General features: G+C 42.3%; 1 protein-coding gene across 2 annotated transcripts in view; it reads right to left on the bottom strand.

Annotated features, from left to right (window-relative positions):
- Positions 1-494: 494 nt before the first annotated feature.
- LOC146805530 (lysozyme G-like) overlaps positions 495-19,333 on the bottom strand; it is a 158,209-nt gene continuing 139,370 nt past the window's right edge. For both annotated transcript variants that reach the window (XM_085622791.1, XM_085622792.1), the window contains 3 exons: positions 17,912-18,108; positions 17,644-17,782; positions 495-810 (listed from right to left, as the gene is read on the bottom strand). In XM_085622791.1, the coding sequence (XP_085478917.1) occupies positions 677-810; positions 17,644-17,782; positions 17,912-18,108 (470 nt within the window). In that variant the 3' untranslated portion in view covers positions 495-676. The remainder of the gene's footprint in view (positions 811-17,643; positions 17,783-17,911; positions 18,109-19,333) is intronic.

Here is a 19,333-nt window from a genome sequence, read left to right as displayed (position 1 = left end):
CACATTCCTTCATTATTATTTCAAATTAATATCCTGTTTAGCTGCAGTAAAGCCAGAGGCGTAGCTACACTGACTGACAGTACTGTCAGTGAGTGTCCCCAAGTAAACTACAAAGGCCGCCGCCCCCAAAATAGTGCAGCCTGGGGCGGACCGCCCCCCCCTAGCTACGCCACTGCATACCATTGTGGAAAAGTCTTTCTAAATGTGCTTTTTTACATCTGATGATAATCTTTTTCTTATTGTTCCTTTGTGGGTAACCAGTTCCAGGGCACGATTGAAAGATCATGTATTTCAGTAAATTGTCTGAATAACTGCAGACATTGCTGTTCCAAAAGTGCTTGTTAAACAGAAATATTGAGGTTAGATTGCAGAGTGATAATTCTACGCATGTCGCAGGATGTTTACTTTTTCTGTAGCAATTATTCGAAAATAACATTCCGACACTGCTGAAACATACAGAGAGAGCATTGAATTCCCATTGTCCACAACATCAATAATGCAGATAGAATGTTTATTAGTGGAGAAAGTTAATAATTAAAGATTACATTGTCTAGTATTCTGTTCATCATAAGTTCCACCATTAGATTGAGTTATGAAAAACCTATTTTTCAAAACATTTTCATGTAAAAGATTCATACTGTATTGATTTGGAAAGAAAGGTCATTCTCATCATTATTTAATATCCATGTTGTTTATAATATTGGGCGCGAGCCACCACATCATTGGAATAGTCATGGCCGGTTGTACGACTGTCCACTTGTGAGTAGTTTCTGATGTTTCCAGAGCCAGCATTATATGCAGCAATTCCACCTACAGTTAAAAGTAAATAAAACACACAGAAATTAACGTCATTAATTTTCCGCAAGTTTGTTTACCATACACGAAATAATGTTTTAATTAATTAAATAATGCACCTGTAGGCCGCCCTATTTCTTATCTAGGTCACACACCTGGAGAGCGACCTTTGCTCCAATGTTGCTGAGGCAGTATTGACTAGCCACAGTTTATGGAGAAAAGTCCTGTACTTGCGCCTGATCTAATTGTTTTCCTCAGAAAAACAGGGGCATGAAACATTTACTGCTTGGCCATGGTGTTTTCCGGAGTGCGAGTGGGTATGCCATTGCCATAACTCTCTTAAACAAGCATTTGCAATGCAATTGGTCTCTCCTTTGGGACCTTTTATGTATTTAGCAGCATATTAGCCTGGGTGCTGAAACATCTACTGTTCTTTAACATGGAGGGAAAGTGAGCACCAAACTGCGTGACACGCCAGGTATGGAAGTACATGGAGAGAAATATTGCATTTCAGCTGGAAATGGTATAGTCCAAAGCTTTTTTTTAAATATAAAAGCAGGGCCTTCGGTGGTCATATCACTGAAAATACAGGAAGACAATTTCTATGGACTGGAATCTAGAGAAAGTTATTCTGGCATTTTTCTGACCTCTCCTGATTGTTTTCTTTCAAGAAAGTTAAATAGAGGCAGTTACCAGAAAAATAAATGTACCTAAGCGGAAGAAGGCAAGTTCTAGGGCTGATCTCCAGAGCCCACAGTACATACACATATGAGTATATACTAAAGTATATATACTAAAGTATATACAAGAGGTGTTGAATGCTCGACCTAAAAGCCCAAGGCTGATCCCACACCGCTGGTGAACTTCCTCCTCATATCCCTTTTGCCTTTCATTTCTAAGCTCACCAGATCACGGTACATTTGCAACTATAGGCGTTTATTGAAGAACGTGGCCTACTAGATGCTGCCCAAGCAGGTCTGCACAAGGTGATAAGGTCATTCTGTTCTCTTTTCTTTATAACCTCAGTCTGATTCTGGACAATAACAGTGCTTCCGCCCTGGTCCTTTTAGACCTTTCTGATGCATTCAGACGGTCTCTCCATTCTCTCAATCGTCAATCTTCTGTGGAGATTGCGGTCAGAGGATGTGCCTCGGAATATATATTGTTTTTTGCCGATTGCACCTTCCAGCAAATTGCTGATTACTCCCCTCCCCAGAATCTACAACTATGCAAATGTCATGCAGGAACTCTTTACTATTAACAACTTGTCTGAATCACAAGAAGCCTTTTGAAACACAATGCTATTTATCCCTGATTGGATTAACAGCAATCAATAAAGTTAAATTCAGAAAAACTGACATTTTCATAACCAGAAACAAGTATGATTTTTGGAGTCCCTCATTTTGGCTGCCAGGGATGGACGTTCCCCCACCGCCCAAGATATCATTAAAAAGTCTTGGGGTCCTCATTGATGAGGATCTCTCTATGAATCCCGGATAGGAGCAATCACTTCTTCCTATTTCTTACAAATCCGAAGAATCAGGAAAATCATGAAACTTCTTAACTGTGAGACCCTTGTCCAAGTAGTCATTGCCCTGGTCATATCTAGGATAGACTACATAAACTCTCTCTACCTGGGCCTCTCAAAAGGCCCCAGTCGCAGACTTCAATTGGCTCAGAGCCAGGCAGCCAGGTTCATTTTCCATCAACCCAGACACTGTCACATTACCCTTCTGATGAGACAACGACACTGACTTCCTGTAGAACAAAGGAACGTCTTCACGACAGGCTGCATCATTTTTAAATCCCTTCATGGAATAAACCCAGCTTTCATATCAGCCCCAATTCAAAAATACATTCCCAACCATAACCTAAGATCCATCCACATGAACGTTCTCACAATTCCCAAATTTAAAAAGAAAAAAAATGGGAGGTTCCAGATTTTCAGTTCTGCCCTCTCGCATCTGTCACTCCCTACCCCCTGTGATAAGAGCCCCACCTAGCTACAAAAGATTCAGGCAATTAATAAAAACATGGCTTTTTCAATAAACATATGACTAATCCCTATGAGTAGTGCTCAGTACTTCTGTTATCCAAGTGGTAAAAAAAACGTCCTGGTATATGTGCACTCAACAAACACTAGTAATATATAAACAAACATAGGAATAAAGAGGGTATGGCACTCGGAAAGAATTAGCATAATTTAATGGCCTGCTTGGTCCTCCATGCCATTTTATCTCACTCATTGCAATACCCTCAATGTGCAAACAGGTGGCTCTCTCCTGTTTATGTGAATGTGTTTAAGTGAGACATGCATGTATAGCATTACACATGGGTTTCTACTCAAAACGAAGACACCTTAACTTAAGCTGTGTGCTGATTGAATATGATGTAGCTCAGGCCTTCAGTGGAACACTAGACTAGATGGACATTCACATTGAAATTCCACATGATTTCAGGTCCACATACCTCTTTCTGATGGTCAAAATATTACTAGTTTCAGTGACCTTTTTTTTTAAAGAGGGTCTTTGATGCTGTTCAAAACCTGTGAGATAGTGTGGAGACAGTGTGTTACAAGACTTTCCTGCAGTGAATTGACTAGCTCTGTCTTGACCACCTCTATTGTAATGGCACTCTTAGCGACCAATATGCCAATGATTTTAAGTTGAGACCCAAAGACCTTTACCATATCTCACAGCTCCTACACTGGGCTAGACTCCCTAGAGTGAAAGAATTCGGTGAAGTGGGATGACAGGAGTGGAGGATGTGATCACAGTTGGGGACACCAGCAAACCACTCTCGCATGTTTATTGGTCCCTAGACAGATCTACCCCTGACACAATTAGCGTATAGAGGGCAATGGTCAAATGGCATTGCCCTCACATTGCAAAAGGCTGACAGGATCCAAATCTGTGGCAGAGAGAAGAAATCCTCCCTATATCTCTAACACAGGGCAATCTTTTTTCAAATAACTATTACGGTGGTATCAGACCCCAGTTCATCTCAAAGACACGTGTAATGCTCCTTACAGTTGCTGTAGAGGATGTAATTCACAGGGGACTTCTATTCACATGTGCTGGAAGTACCGAAAAATCCAGCCATGTTGGGGCCAAATTTAGAAACTCATAAAGGGAATCACAAACATTGAGCTACCTTGATTGCCACAAGTAACTCTTTTAGGCCATATGGAGGTGGACGAACTTCACCCCCATCTTGAGCTGAGAAAAATTCAATAGCCCCAGTTTTACTAGCAGCCCGCCTAGTGAGTGCCCAGAAATGGTGGCACTCTTCTTTACCAGAAATTAACATTGTTGTGGTCTTCCTACCTATCAGGAGTGTGGAGGTCATACTATAGGAGCAGTTCTAAGAGTTACTGTGTGTTAGGGTTGCTGCCTGTCTTATTCTTCTGGATGCAGACAGGGCCCTTATTTCCTGGACGTTAAGGCCACTGTATCTACAGGGTGGGGGCTCACTGGATCTACAAATTAAAGGCACAGTTACTAGGTGTACTAGTGAGATCTAAACCTCCAAATAATGGAGAAAGGGTTATGATAGACCCTTAATTACCAATCAGAAAAGTTCAGTAGAACTTACTGTAGGAAGGTGGAATCTGACTGCATGGTTGCCCCCACTTTTTTCCTGGTGTTTTGATGGGTTAGTTTGGCTGGGAACCTGCTACTCAGGTCACCAGCCTAGCAGCTTCCTCTCTAACTTGATTGCATGTTATTTAGGTACACCACAGATTGGATCCTGAGGTACCCTTGTGAGTCCCAAATATATGGTACACTATGGACCCAGGGTATAGGCACCCCAGAGGCCTACCAGGGGGTGAAGCATGTATTATGCCACCCCTGGAAAGCCACCCAGAATTACACCACAGGTCTGCTACTGCAGCCTGGGTAAGGTGGTGCATGCACCCCTTACTGAGGTATAGGTTCACTATACCTCACCTATCACTGCACATACAAACCTATCAGTCACTCCTATGGCCGGCCTTAACAATCGTGAAGGCAGAGTGCTTGGTTATATGTGAGAGGGTGCCCAGGCATGAGCTGAGCCCCTCTGCAGCCTTCTGAATCTCTTCTCCGGGGTTTTCAGTGGTGCAGCGTGACCATATTCTCTTGAGTGCATTATAACCAAACGGTAAATGCTAACTTTGGACTGGCTGCACGGAAACATGTCATGTTTGGTGACAAACACCATGGAATCATACCCCCACACCAGTAACTGGTTTGGGAGTATGATCCCACCCTTCTAGAGGGAGAGACATCGCAGTACTGGTATACCAGGTAGAAACTTAACAGAGCCCTGGCATCCCAAAATGGATGCTGCAGCCACAGACACGGGTCTGGCCTCCTGCTGCTGACCGAAACTCCGGCAGGGGAGGCCTGGACAATAGGTTTCCTGTCACAGACAGGTGTAACCACCTCACAGACAGGCTTATCTGTATTGGGGCAGTGTTTATATAAAAATATTTCTACACAACACTTACTAATGCATTGGTATATCTCCTAACTGGAGATATCAACACAGTACACCAAAATACTTCAAATGCAATTAGGTAAGAAACACAAAATACAGTGGTCTCCAGGGGTAGACCAAACCATTTACCAAAAAAGTGAATTGCAGACTGCAACTGGGGATGGGACTTGGACCAGCAAATCCAGAGGAGCTGGGGACACAAGGAACCACCCACTGACAGTACCCAGGAACCCCACGGAGGCTGTGTGCAGATTGGAAACACAGCTACATGTCCAATAGAAGTCAATATGGAATTCGCAGTTGCAGTTTTTCATAAGAAGGACTCTTCCCAGAGGACACAGAAGAATTACCTTGGAGAGCCACCCCATCCATGGATGCCCCAGATACCAGGGAAGCCATGAGCATAGTGGTGCGGAGACGTCGGAAACCTCCGTAGACGACAATGGAAGACTTGGAAGATAATTCCTCTGGAGAAGAAATTGAAGAATTCCGGTGGGATACAAGGGTGGATTCTGGAAGTGAAGAACCTGCAAGCAGATGCAACAGAGTCTATGCCACTCAGAGGTGACCAGGAGGCATGGAGGAGCAATGCTCACCAATGCTGGGAGTTTCAGAAGAGTCGATGGTGACCTTGTCGCCACAGCTTTGAGGACCATGAGACAGTGAGGAAGACCAGGACCCATGCACAAGTTGTCCCATGTCGATGACTAGGTAGTCTGTGTCCGGCAAGGACACCAATAAGCGTTGGTAGCCGTAACTGGCAAGGCCAACAAAGAAGGAGCAACATTGGGACCAGCAAGATCCCAGGTACTCACCAACAGCATTAGAGTAAGAGCAGGCCAGAGCAAGCAGCGGAGCCTGCTGAAGCAGTAGATGACCCTCAGGAGGATCCACAGGTCAAAGGCACAGGAGTCGGAAGAGGACCTCGAACAGCTCACCAAGGAGGAGGGTCCTCGGTGGAGATGATGTGGTGAGGACGATGATCTTGAAGGGAAGAGATTCTGAAGGCTGTCGATGCAGTGCACAGAGATTCAGTCCCAGCAGTTCCTACGAGATATTGGCCTTAAAATTGCAGAGAGGACAGGTCAGGTCTTGAGGGAGTTGCAGAACCACCAACTCTGTTGCTGAGCATCGGGACGTCCACAGGATAAAAGTAGCAGTAGACCGTCAGCTTTGTTGCGGCGGCTGCAGATGCAGGGCAGTGACTCCTTTACTTCAAGGGAGGGAGATTTCTTTGGGCGCCCCTGATGCCCACAGGTCTGTTGAAGAACATGGATGGAACACAGACACAGACAATGAAGAAGTCTTGAAGAACAGCGAGACCAGGAGCAGCAGGTGTCTTTGTTGGCGGAGTCTCAGTTCCAGTTGAAGTCCAACGAAGTCCAAGTGTCCAGACAAGTGAAACGTGACATAGTTTCAGGGTAGAGACTTGTCCCATGAAATATCCGAGGACCCACCCACAGGTAAGCCCTTAATTACCCTAGGGAAAGGGTAGGAACACTCAGAGATCTCTCTCAGAAGAGGGGCTGGACAGATGGAAGGAAATTTCCAAGTCCTGTGTCCAGTTTTGCGTCAGAAAAAGAGCAAGGGCTCCCTGAACTAGCTCAAACTGCAGTGTGCAAGGAATGCTCAAAATGTGTTCTTTGAAGCAGTCTGGTGGCACTGGCAGGCACCCCCACCCGAGCCCCATACACTAAGTCCTGTCTGGGAGTTGGTCACACCTCCCTGTAAGAGGAAACCTATTGCTCTACCTTCCCTTGCTTGAGCTTGGCTAAGCAGCGGGAGGGCAGAATCGCTTCTGTTGTCGGCAGCAGCACTAGTTTGCTGGCAAACCCTGAAAGGCTGTGATCGGGAGTACAGGGGGGTACCCAAGGGAGCTCCCCAGTAAATGGGATCATACTTCCAACACTGGAATCGGTGTTGGGATATGATTCCAGCATGTTTGGAACCAAACATGACTTGGTGCAGTGCAGCTACTATATAGTTAGACATCTCGTAATGAATGATGTCAACTATATGTATTAAAATGGCTGACCTCACTTACAAAGCCTGGAAAATCGACTCAGGTGTTTGTAGGAATGTCCTGCTCATGCAGGAGAACCCTCACTCTGATATCCAAGCCCCTTGCCCACAGTACTAAAGAGCCTGCCATAAGGGTGACTTATAGGTTTTAAGTGCAGTGACCTCAAATATATCTGTTGTGAGAGGTGGAAGCGCCAAATCACACAGGCTGCTATGGCAGGCCTGTAGTCACAGTTTGAGTGGACCCAAGGCTGGCACAAAACTTGCTGCAGCTCATGGGAGACCCCTGGTGTACCTATGCCCTGAGTATCTTAATACCATATACTAGGAACTTCCAAGGGTGCACCAGTAGCCAATTGTGGATGTACATAAGTACTTAGCATGGTCAATTTAGGAAGAAAGGACTGTTTCTGGGGTCCTGATTAGTGGGGTCTTAGTCAGACCATGCCAAAAACACACCAACACCAGGCAAAAATGGGGGTAACCATGCTAAATGGATCCTACCTTCCTACAACCCCCCACCGTTAGCTGTCCTATATGCCTTCCTGTCAATATAAGTGTAATCCAGTTGCAACATAATTGATATACTAGAAAGGCTGTTGAACATTGTTTAAAGTTTTTAAGAAACAAGTTCCCAGCAGTGATTCAAACACAATTTATCTAGGTGGGAGAACCTAAACTTGTTATCCTTTAATTGGAATATTTCCTGGAATCAAAGCCAGGTTCCTATGCAGAGGGAGAGGATATTTAGCTGTTTATTGTTATTAAAGTTTTCAGTATAGTATCCTTTGCCTATCTCCAAAAATATGTTTTTTATGGTTCAGTAAAACAGTCTTCTGCAAGCCTCAATTATGATTTTAGAACTGGAATGAGTGTGTTAGGGGTTACACCCAAGCAGCAAAGCATTTTAAGGCACGTCCTTAAAGGGAGAAAAAGGGGCAGGAAAGGGAAGGCTGGGGTATTAGGCTTATTGTGAGAGAGTTCTTTAAAGATGTCCAAGCCCAAAAATCAAGCTATCTGGAGCGAGTTCAAAACACTAAGGGCCTCATGTAGGTAAATTACATTTACCACTTCATAAATACCGAATCATACCGAATCGGTATTTATGAAGTGGTAAATGCAATGTAGGTAAAAAGTCGGTAAATATTACCGATTCGGAAAAATTCGGTAATTACTGAATCGGTATTTACCGATTCGGTAATGAGGCATACCTTCCCATTGATTTCTCAATGGGATGGTATGCCTCATTACCGAATCGGTAAATACCGATTCGGTAATGGGGGGAGCACATTCAAGGGTGGCAGGGTGTCACATTGACACCCTGTTGCACCCCTGATTCCTGCATGTGTGCACATGTGGCACACATACATGCCCTGAGGGCATGTATGTCTGCCACATTGCACACTTAAACGTGCACAAAAATGCTTTTTTTCACCTATTCGTCATTTACCACCAACCTTTAGTTGGTGGTAAATAACGAATCCCCACACCCTCGACACACTCCCCCTACATCTCATTTCATGATTCGGTATTTACCGAATCGGTAAAATTACCGATTCGGTAATTTTACCGATTCGGTAATTTTACCGATTCGGTAAATACCGAATCATGAAATGAGCCCCCTACATCTCAAAAGCCCAAATACCGGTCGGTAACGGTATATTTACCGAAAATCGGCCGTTACCGACCGGTATTGGGCTTCCTACATGAGGCCCTAACTGAGGAAGAGGTCAACAAGATCTTACTATTTATAAAACCAACTTCACATTTCAATGAACCCATCCCCTCCACAACACTAAAGGAACTAATTAACCTCTTCTCACCTATACTAACAAATATTGTAAATTCATCGCTAAAACAAGGCAATATCCCAGAATGCCTGAAGACTGGGCAAGTGACCGTACATTCCTGAGCAACTTTGGTCCGGTGTCAAATATCCCATTTCTAGCAAAATTGCTAGAAAGATGAGTGCACAACCAACTGAGCCTTAACATTGACCAATTCTACCTACTCAACAAATTTCAATCAGGATTTAGAACAGGACACAACAATGAATCAGCCATCGTTCACATAATGGACGACACCCTTAAGATACTAGACAACAACACCACGTGCCAACTCATTCTCCTAGGCCTCTCATCGGCGTTTGACACGGTCAATCACAACATCCTACTGAAACTACTAGAAAACAGAATTGGGTTGTCTGGGAAAGTGCTTTCTTGATTCACTTCCATCCTGCAGAATCTCTCAAAACGCATCAAACTAGGCAACTCATTCTCTGCCTTCTTGCCATTGAGGTGCAAAGTCCACCAAGGGTCGATGATTTCCCCACACTCTTTAACCTTTATATGGAACCACTAACTGAAATTCTCAATCAATCTAACACTGCATACCACATGTACACAGACAGCACACAACTATACTTAAAGATATTCTCCCTAGATGAAGTCATTCAACTAAATATCACTCTAGTCAAAACTCAGTCCTGGCTCTCTCAAAACAACCTAAAGCTGAACTCTATGAAAACAGAATTCCTTATTTTCTCCCCGCAAAACAGTTCCACACTTATAACAAGATTGCCTCAAGCAGTAGACAACCTCAATAGCAAACCTACCATCATTGACTCCACGAAATCCCTTGGAATAACACTTGGCAAGAATCTAAACATGAGATATTACATCAGTGCTACCACATGCAGTACGGCATTCCAACTCAGATTACTGAAGTAATTGAAACCATTTCTGTCACCTCCAGACTTCAAACAAGCAGTACAATCACTTGGGGTCTCGAGACTAGAATACGGTTCGGTGACCCTGTGAGGCCTGCCCAAAGCGAGAACAGCTCCACTTGAAATGACTCTTAATGATGCAGTGAGACTGGTAAAATGAACTAGAAGCTTTGACCACACCACCACATCGCTCAGGTAGCTAGACTGGCTTCCCTTTGAGGCAAGACCTCAACTGAAAATTGCCTGCCTCACACACAAAGCATTACATTTTAATGAACCAAGTTACCTGGCAGAAAAGATTAGAATCTCCGGTGGCGCCCACTACCTAATATGTGCTAACTCTCTCAGGCTTGAGCATCCTAGATTCCGAAAACAAAACACTTACACACGCTCCTTCTCTGGGGCAGCATAAAGGATCTGGAACTTCTCACCACCCAAGGTGCATTGAAACCCATCGACCCACTTTTTCAAAATAGAGGTGAAAAATATCCTAATGGATAGATTCCTGGCATAGACTATTGGTGAACCCCTCCCTAGGGCGCAATGAATGTGACAATGGCAGCAATTTCTAGATTGATCAGAAGCACGTCATTTACAGGACAACCCCACGAAAAACATTGCTCCCCTGGTAACTTGGAACTGAAGAGTTTCAAAGCAGCAGCAAAATACCCACCATAAAGATGCTAGAACAATGCTGATTAATGGAATATTAATGGACTGACGGTCATTTATTGTGATTTCTGCTGCAACAGCCTATTGTGGCTCTTTACTTTTGATGTACCTGTCTATACCTATCATTTTGTTCATGCAATCATTTGTACAGTACTCTGATACCCTTAGGTCATGTGTGCACTTTTTAAAAACACTCTAAATAAATTAATACATAAATAAAAGACAAATATTGAGCACATACAGTTGATAGGGAAGCACAGCATGCTTCAATACCTCTGAGCACATTAAAAAAACTTTAGGTAAATACAGAACAATGCATTTTATTCAAGTGAAGACAGGGTTTGGATATTTTGTGACCAGTGCCCTATGGACAACCTAACCTGAGTTCTTTCACCAGACTGATGGTGTCCCTGACCCTATTTGAACGATTCACTTCACAACATATTCCTGGTAATTTGCCTTTTTAGAAGAGGGTGTGATTGAGAAGCATTGCATTCAATGCTTTCTTTACAAGCCAGCAATTTATTTGTTTATTCAGTGCCAAAAAATATTAACAGGTGCATGGACATCACATGCCGGTACACTGGATTGACACAAAATGAGTGGCAATACACATATTCAGGTTTCACACTCTACTGAGGTAAAGTAAGATGTAAGAGCAATCAAATGTGCCTAAAGTTCTTTCTTTGATTTTCAGGTTAGTTCTCCATGTTGCAGTGGTTTTAAGTACAAGGGTAAATTATTGCCTGTTACCTGCTAACTGCAGGGACTGTGCAGGTTACTGAAATGCAAGAATCTTCTTTTTGAACTTCAACTTTGGGGGAGTAGTGAAGACAGTGATTTGTGACTTACTCTTGCAGGGCTTTGTAGATTAAGTATCCAAGATACAGTCAAACAAAGTGAAGTAAATAGAAGGTACAATTTAAGCAAAATCTTTGAGACAAAGAACAGTTTTTTTTTAGATCATGCTACTTGGAAAGATTTTTTTTATATCAAATGTGTTGCATTACTTCTACTAGGGGTTGAAATCTGTTTATTAGGTATTAAAACCCAGAAGCATAATTACAATATATAATTAACATCACAAATATATCAAAAAAAGAGAAAAAGAAAAGGGAAGGAAAAGATAATCAATATTCAGACACCTTAAGATAACATCTAAAACTTAGGTCTCTTTACCCATATAGCCTTCATTATGATAGGGCCAGGGTCCTATCTACTTAAAAAAATACTATTACTAAAATGCCTGGGGGAGTGGAAGTGACATCATATATCCTTTCAACTTAATGACACCACAGGAATAGGAAGTGACATCATATGACCCGCGATTCTTTGACTGTTCTCTTGACCTTAACCCTGATGCTACCAAAATAACTGACATTGCTGAAGTTCCATAGTAACTGCATGATTAGCAACACAACAGAGACAAATGTCTGTGTTAGATACCACATAAATTACGATGCCACCCTAATCTTGGAAAGTGGAGGTGAGTAATACTAGTCTTGATTTTTGACAAACAGGTGAATCGAGTGAGCCGGACCTCGTATAGAGGGCTCAATGCGTTCTTCCCCAAGCACATTTAAAAAATGCTGGTCCATATGGTGCATTTAAAGCATTTTCCACACACTTTTGCTAAAATGCCCCCAGCTCTGAAAGGGCTCTCATTAAATATTTGAGTCCTTTCACAGTTTGCAGAGCCAATGAAACCTGACGCTCCTCAGGAGTTGACCCCATTTTTTTCAAAATGTGTTCTGACTACCACTAAATAACAGAAATATCTCCACTGTGCTAGGGCCAATGTTTTGTCATGGACTCTCCTTATATCCCATGGATGCCCTTATGTCAAATATCACATAGGCTATGCTGGTGCTAGAACTTTGCCGCTGGTACTCCATATGCTAAGGCATACCTCTACTATTCCAGTACTAGTCTTTTACCATAGAGGCCCATTATGCCAAGAATTATCTCCAGTATTTCATTACCAGTATTTTGTGAAAGGTGCCTGTCATGCTAAGAATCACCTGAAGCATACTAGTGCCAGTATTTTGCCATAGGCGACTCTCTAACCATTAATGACTTTCAGCATGTTATGGCCATCCTTAAAATTCACAAGTATACTACTACATTCTAACTAATGCTTATTTACATTCACTCACTTGCACTCATTCTATTTCCTTCTCATTTATTTGCACTCACTTGCACTCATTTGTTCTCACTCTCTTGCACTCACTGTTTCCTGCTCATTCTCACTCACTCATTCTTACTCGGACACACTCATATTTTCTCATTCAATCACTCTCACCCAAACTCTCACTACATTATTCCCATACACTCTCACTTATTCTCAGTCTGAACCACTCATTCTCCATAAGTCATTCAAACTAACTCACTCATATTCACTCTTAGTGCAGCTCACTCACACTTTGTCACCTACTCACAACCACTTGCATTCACTGATACTCTCACTTATTCTCACATACAATTGCACTCATTCTGATTCACTCTCTACTACTCCCTCACACTCACTCTTAATCAATAATTCTCATTCACTTACAGTCACTCTTACTCTAACTCACTCTGACTCTCCCATACTCATTTACTGAGACTCATCCTCACTCAATACCTGTAACTGACTCTGACCCACTTACTTTCACCTACACATACATGCTCACATATACAGATATGCACTTTCACACATATACACTGTCTCACACAAACTCCCATGCCCAAACATTCACCAACAAACACTTAAAAACATTGTTCTTCTTACCTACTCTGCCAGCAAAAGTCTAGCTCCAGCTTCTGGTGCTCCATAATTTATTACAGTAATAGTGAATAAGAACGTATTATTCCCTTTTAGTGTAACTAAAAAAGGCAGAAGACAAAACCTGAGCGCCAACAACCAAAAGAACAAGCTGTCCCTGTATTGTTGTATTCTTGCACTGATTTAGCAAACTCTGAGGCCAGGGGTTGCGAAAGCAGTGCCAGAGTTTGGAAGGGACAAGCAAGGGGTCTCAAGGGCCACTCCTGTCGACCCCTAAATGATTTCCATGGCTATTTGTAGAGAGAAATTAAGTTTAAACACGTTTAGTTTAACTATAGCTCATGTAGGCCTAAATATCAAAATGAATGTATGGTAGTTGCCATCTTAGCTTTGTCACATGTGAACACTTTATTTCTAGGAAAGCTGGTCTTCTAAGTATCACATTTTTTTTCTTCTTCTTTCCTATGTGAAGAAATGTTTTCTTTTCTTTGTGATTATTGTGGGATATTGTTTTAATGAATATCACATTCAAGAGACACCTGCAGTGTGCAGACTAGTCCATGAATCTTATCCAGTTAGTGAAAGTTTGGAGGGCGCAGAAAGAAGCTTGCATTGAAAGAAAACTTGAGAACATAGTGCAAATGGAATTGTCTTGTTTTGCTTTAATCTGATTGGACAGTCTTCTTGAGAACTGTGTGTAGGTGTGTAAAATGTTAAACGTATGTGGTTTTAGCACAGGTGAGAGCAGAGCTGTGCAATAGCTTTTTGGTGTGCTCTTTCAGAGAGATGACTAACTTTTACCTTGCCCTGCCTTATGAGACAATCAAATGCTGGGTTATCTTCTGCTTTGTCAAATTTGATCAAATTTGTTTGCTTATTAATTGAACAATATGCATTCTGTTTATAAATTGCTGCTATCCTGATTTTTGACTTCCGTAAACCATTAACTTTTAATAAACCATCATGGTTTAATACTAAAATATTCTCTGCTTTTTTGTGGAGCCTAATGTGGTTTATATAATTGTGAATTTATTTTTTTATTGACCATGCTCAGGTGTGAAGCACTAACATCCTTAGGGGATTAACACAGCTCCTGCTCCATCCGTAGAAAAGCTTTATGGTTCTTGAATTTGCTAACATTATGAAAGTATTCTGAAAAGCAACATTCAGTAACATTATGGCTAATAAAGGCATCTTTTGGATACTCATTTCTCTGAATTCTGTCTGCCGGCATTATAGTAAAGAGAAAAGCATTATGATAGAGAGAAAATACAGAATCTGAACCGTGCATGATAGATGTGTATGCAGAGGCTGTCAGGGTTAAATTTTGTAAAACCTTCGTTTTTCTGATGCGTGAGGAGCTTGTTCTCATTTAAGATAGTTGCAATGCTGAAATGACTGGGAGCGTTGAGGTTCGAGAGTTTTGGCATTCATGTCCCTTGGTACCAGATACAGGCTACAAATACATTTGCTAATGCAACCAGAATAGTTGTGTCGGATCAGGGGGTTGGTGCTGCGAGGTCTTAAGGCACATACAGAAGACATACAAAAGAACTCAGACAACAACAGATGTTAGTTCACAATATTGTGTTAACAATTTAGGGACAGATTTACAAGCCTCTTGCGCCACTTTTGCGTCACTTTTCCCATGTTAAAAGTGACGCAAAAGTGTCGCAAGGGCCTTGTAAATAAGCCCCTTAATTTGCTGCATAGTTTTTTTCCAACAGGGCTGGCAGATTGGGTAGATTTTTTGTTGTACAGCTTCTGTGTATACTTAGGTATCTCAGGGTGACCTCAACAAGTAGGATACTGATAGATCCTGGTGGAATGAAAAACCACTGCAAGGATGAATGCAATGGCCACGAGATCAGAAATGTGACTTGGGCAGTGGTTTGGTCCAGAGGGTTCATAAGCTGCAACAGATAAAGCCCTGATAATGAAAGGTCCACTGACCTTCATTCTGGGGTTACTTGTGTTCAGGTAATTACAGCTGCAAGGACATCTGTGGAGTCACTCAGGCCTTCATGCTGAGGCCCACATCATTTGCAGGGGGATCACAGATATAACAACATGTACTGAGAAACATGAGCCTTCACACTGGAGTCATGCTGCCCAAAGAGGATTGCAGGTCATGTCTCCAAGCTTGGTAGTTTCCATCCTTCCACACTACTTATGGCTACACACTGGGTTGCTCATCTTCGCCTCTAATCTCCAGGAGAGCCAGACACAAGTTCTGCCATTGGTTCCACATTTCCTTTGTGTGCAGGTGCACAGAGCCTTTGCAGGTAAATGTGAACCTGTTATGCAAATAGGTCAGCTAATGTATCCGATATAGTAGTAATTGAGCTCTAGCATACTGGCCATTCAGATTCAATTGATTGAAAGTGATTTGCCTTCAGATGTGCCATAGTTGTGTGTCAATCAGCATAATTGGATGCTTTTGCTTAGTTTTTGCTTCTTGGGAGAATTAAGGGCCCAAGTTGTGGGGGGATGCATACCAACTGCAATCAGAGGTCTCAATCAGGCAAACCTACTCTGATTTACACTGGGAGTCATTATGTATTCTCCTCACTGGTATAGAGATGAAAAGGCCTGTACCCTGCACTTTCAATCAGCTGGCACCACCCACTAGGGGCATTATGATCTGGTCATGGTAATAGTAATCATCCATGTGAATAGATATTTGACTTTTTGTATGCCTCTATCGCCCAGCAGGCTCTAGCACTATCTTCATGGGCCACAGCCAAAACAATATAGAGCTATGTCAAGGGTGTTGCAAAACGATCTCCTGCAGGTGAAAACACTTAGTGGATGATTACGATGTCGGTCGGAAAGGCTTCGAACGTGATTCGGATCTGGAGAATCCGATTCGGAACCTATGTTTCTGACCAAATCGGATGAGGCATGGAAACCGTTTAGGCTGTCTGATTCAGTTCCGATTGGCATTCGGACAGCCCGAGTCATTCAGAGCCAAATCGTACAGCTCTATGGACACTATTTCCGACCGAGCGATTATGATGTCCGATTCTAACAGCCGTTCCAAATCAGTCTGCCTGCTACAAAATGGCTGTCGGAATCTGACTTTGGGGACCCGTAGCAGGTCCCCCTTCACCCGTAGGCCTTCGTTTGGGGCCTGTGGGGGTACCCATGACACCCCTCTTTACAACCCTGCAGTGTGACAGGCACCATGGGGTGCCCATAACAGGGTATCATGTTTTCCCCAGCCACCCCTTTTTTCAATGGGAGCCTGTATTTTCGTTCGGAACACAGGATCCCATTGAAGTCAATGCGAGTCTGACCGAATGATGTTCGTAAGCATCTTAATCGGTCGATTGGACTTTCAGAACCTGATTTGGTCAGAAACAATTCCGAAACCTATTCGATTTGTTGTTTTGGTTTCAAATGGCTTATTACAGTTACTCAAACTTACTAAACTGGTGTGAGATTTGTCTTGCGATGATTTTTTACTTTATTACTGTTGGTATGCTGCATAAAATCTTTACAAATTGTCTCTAAGTTAAACCTGACTGCTTTTTGTGCCAAGGAACCCAGGGTTAAGCACAAGTTATTCTAGTGACTTTTTTTGGTTCACCCTGCCAGGTATTGCGGCAGTTGCTTGACCTGGGCCAACAATCGAGTCAACCAACAACCCAATTTCTCACTAAAAAACCTTGAGCAGATTGTTTTTGTATTTGCTATTTTGAATTGATTTAAATTATACTAATTTATATGTTCATGTATTTACTACTGATTTTTGAGTTTGTATAATTGCTAATCTGCTGCTAAACTTTCATGGTTTGTAAATCAATTACCCTCTGTTATCATTTTGGGGCCTAATTGCTTTACTGTCTTTGATTTATTGTTGATTTATTGAGTCTTGCCTCAGTCTGGGACTAAAGGTTCATCCGCTGGAGTGCAGCTTATACTTGAGTTTGCACCAACCATTTGCACCGATACAAATCCATTTCACTTTGCTACAGTACCCTTCTAGTGCCCTGCCCATAAATCAATGGTGTCACAACCCACTTAGGTTCAATTCAGAGGTAAGTGCAGACCTCACTCCATAGGAAACACAATTCTAAAGAAAATTGTCACCCCCTAAAGGCCTGAGGAGATTTGAGGATTGGGAGTGAGACTGAAGGTGATCAGTGGGAAATAACTCCTGGTGTCCAATACAGACCTTTCAAGTCCTGATTCTGAGACCAACTCGAAAACTTTTTCTTGATTGACATGATCATGCTGATTAGAATCTCTGTACCCTGGGAAATGTTTTCTTCACTGTTCCAAGCACCTCTGATCTTGTGCCAGCGTTTGTCAATCTAAAATACAAAGCAACATGGGTACTATGCTTCCATATGAACAATACAGACACACATTTGAAGACACAATGTTCAATGAGGATTATATATGTAACACCATACCACTGCTGTGTTGGTGATGGTGCTTACCTGCATCAAACCAAAGGCATTTCCTCCATCACCCCATCCATTCCTAAGGACAGCACCAGCACGGGATTCACGAGAAATGATTCCAGCAATCACGGCCGGATCCATACACAAACTGCGGCCAACTGCCAAAATCTCTGTTTTGTATTTGTTCATGTTTCGGAGGTCAGTTGCTGCCATCTGGTGGGATGCACGGACCCCTGCAGTGAAGATGGTAAAGTAGTAAAAATTATTGTTTGCATTGTTGTTTGATCATTGACATTCTTTCCAGTCAAATATCAAGAGCCACAGGCACGGGCATCAAAACAGCAAACGGTCAAAACCCTTTTCTAGAGGCTGCAGAACTGATTGCTAACAACATAAAAGGAATGTACAGCTGTAGGACTGTCTGTGCTTAAAAATTGATTTTATAAACATTCACAAAGGGGAAGGGGTCCCTTGAGGACCCCTTCCGGTTTGCAAATGGGTTACCACCTACTTGAAGTAAGCGGTAAAAGGCAAATACTTTGTGACTGCATTTTGGTCACAAAACATTCACACATACCGCTATGTGTCACTATTAGGTAGGGATGCCCTTAGCATGCCCCCTATTAACACCGAAATTGCAAACCTATCTTTCGATTCGGTAATAGGTTAGCGAATCGCAAAATAGGGCTTTGTACATAGAAAAATGTTTTTTTCCAGTCGCAAATGGCCCAATTCTGTGAATAGGGCCATTTGCGACCTAAAAAACACATAGTACATCTGGCCCTTAGAAACATAGCTTACATAAAACAAGACATAGATCAATTACAATGTAGAACAGGTGACTTAAAAATGTAGCAAATCTGTCTTTTCTGCATGGTCTTCCCAGAAATTTTGCCTTTTTCTGGATCTTATTTTTGCTGGTTATTGAACTCTGTGCACTGTACACCTGCTAAACAGGAGTAAAGTGCTGGTGCTTCCCTTTTAAACATGGCTAAATTGACTTATCCCTTATTGACATTTTAAATTGCTGACAATTCCCTAGTATATGGTGCAGAAATGTGCTCAGGACCTGGAAGTTAAATGGCACCTGTTGACTGCAGCATCTATTGTGCTATCTATGCGTTTGGCCTGTAAAACATGGCTTCAGGCCTATGATGTGTGGACTGACTACTGTAGCCTAAAACCTGCTGTCAAGCTTTTCAAAATAACCCTTTTTGATTGGTGGAAAACCCTTCTTTTAAATATTATCACCCATAAGTACACTCTTTTCCCCACACAGTAGTGTCTCTGATATTTTAAAGTGGGGCATGTACAGAATTAAAGTTGGCATGTTTCTCAAGGGACTAACCCCAAAAAGTTATTTTTATTTATCGGACTATAGCTGGATCCCAGAAAATATCAAAATATGATTATAAACTTTAACTTATAGCTTTTAAGAAGAAACAGCTATAATATTCA

The sequence above is a fragment of the Triturus cristatus genome, chromosome 8, assembly GCF_964204655.1.
Source record: "Triturus cristatus chromosome 8, aTriCri1.1, whole genome shotgun sequence".
NCBI classification, from domain to species: domain Eukaryota; kingdom Metazoa; phylum Chordata; class Amphibia; order Caudata; family Salamandridae; genus Triturus; species Triturus cristatus.
This window is presented reverse-complemented; position numbering and strand designations above follow the sequence as displayed.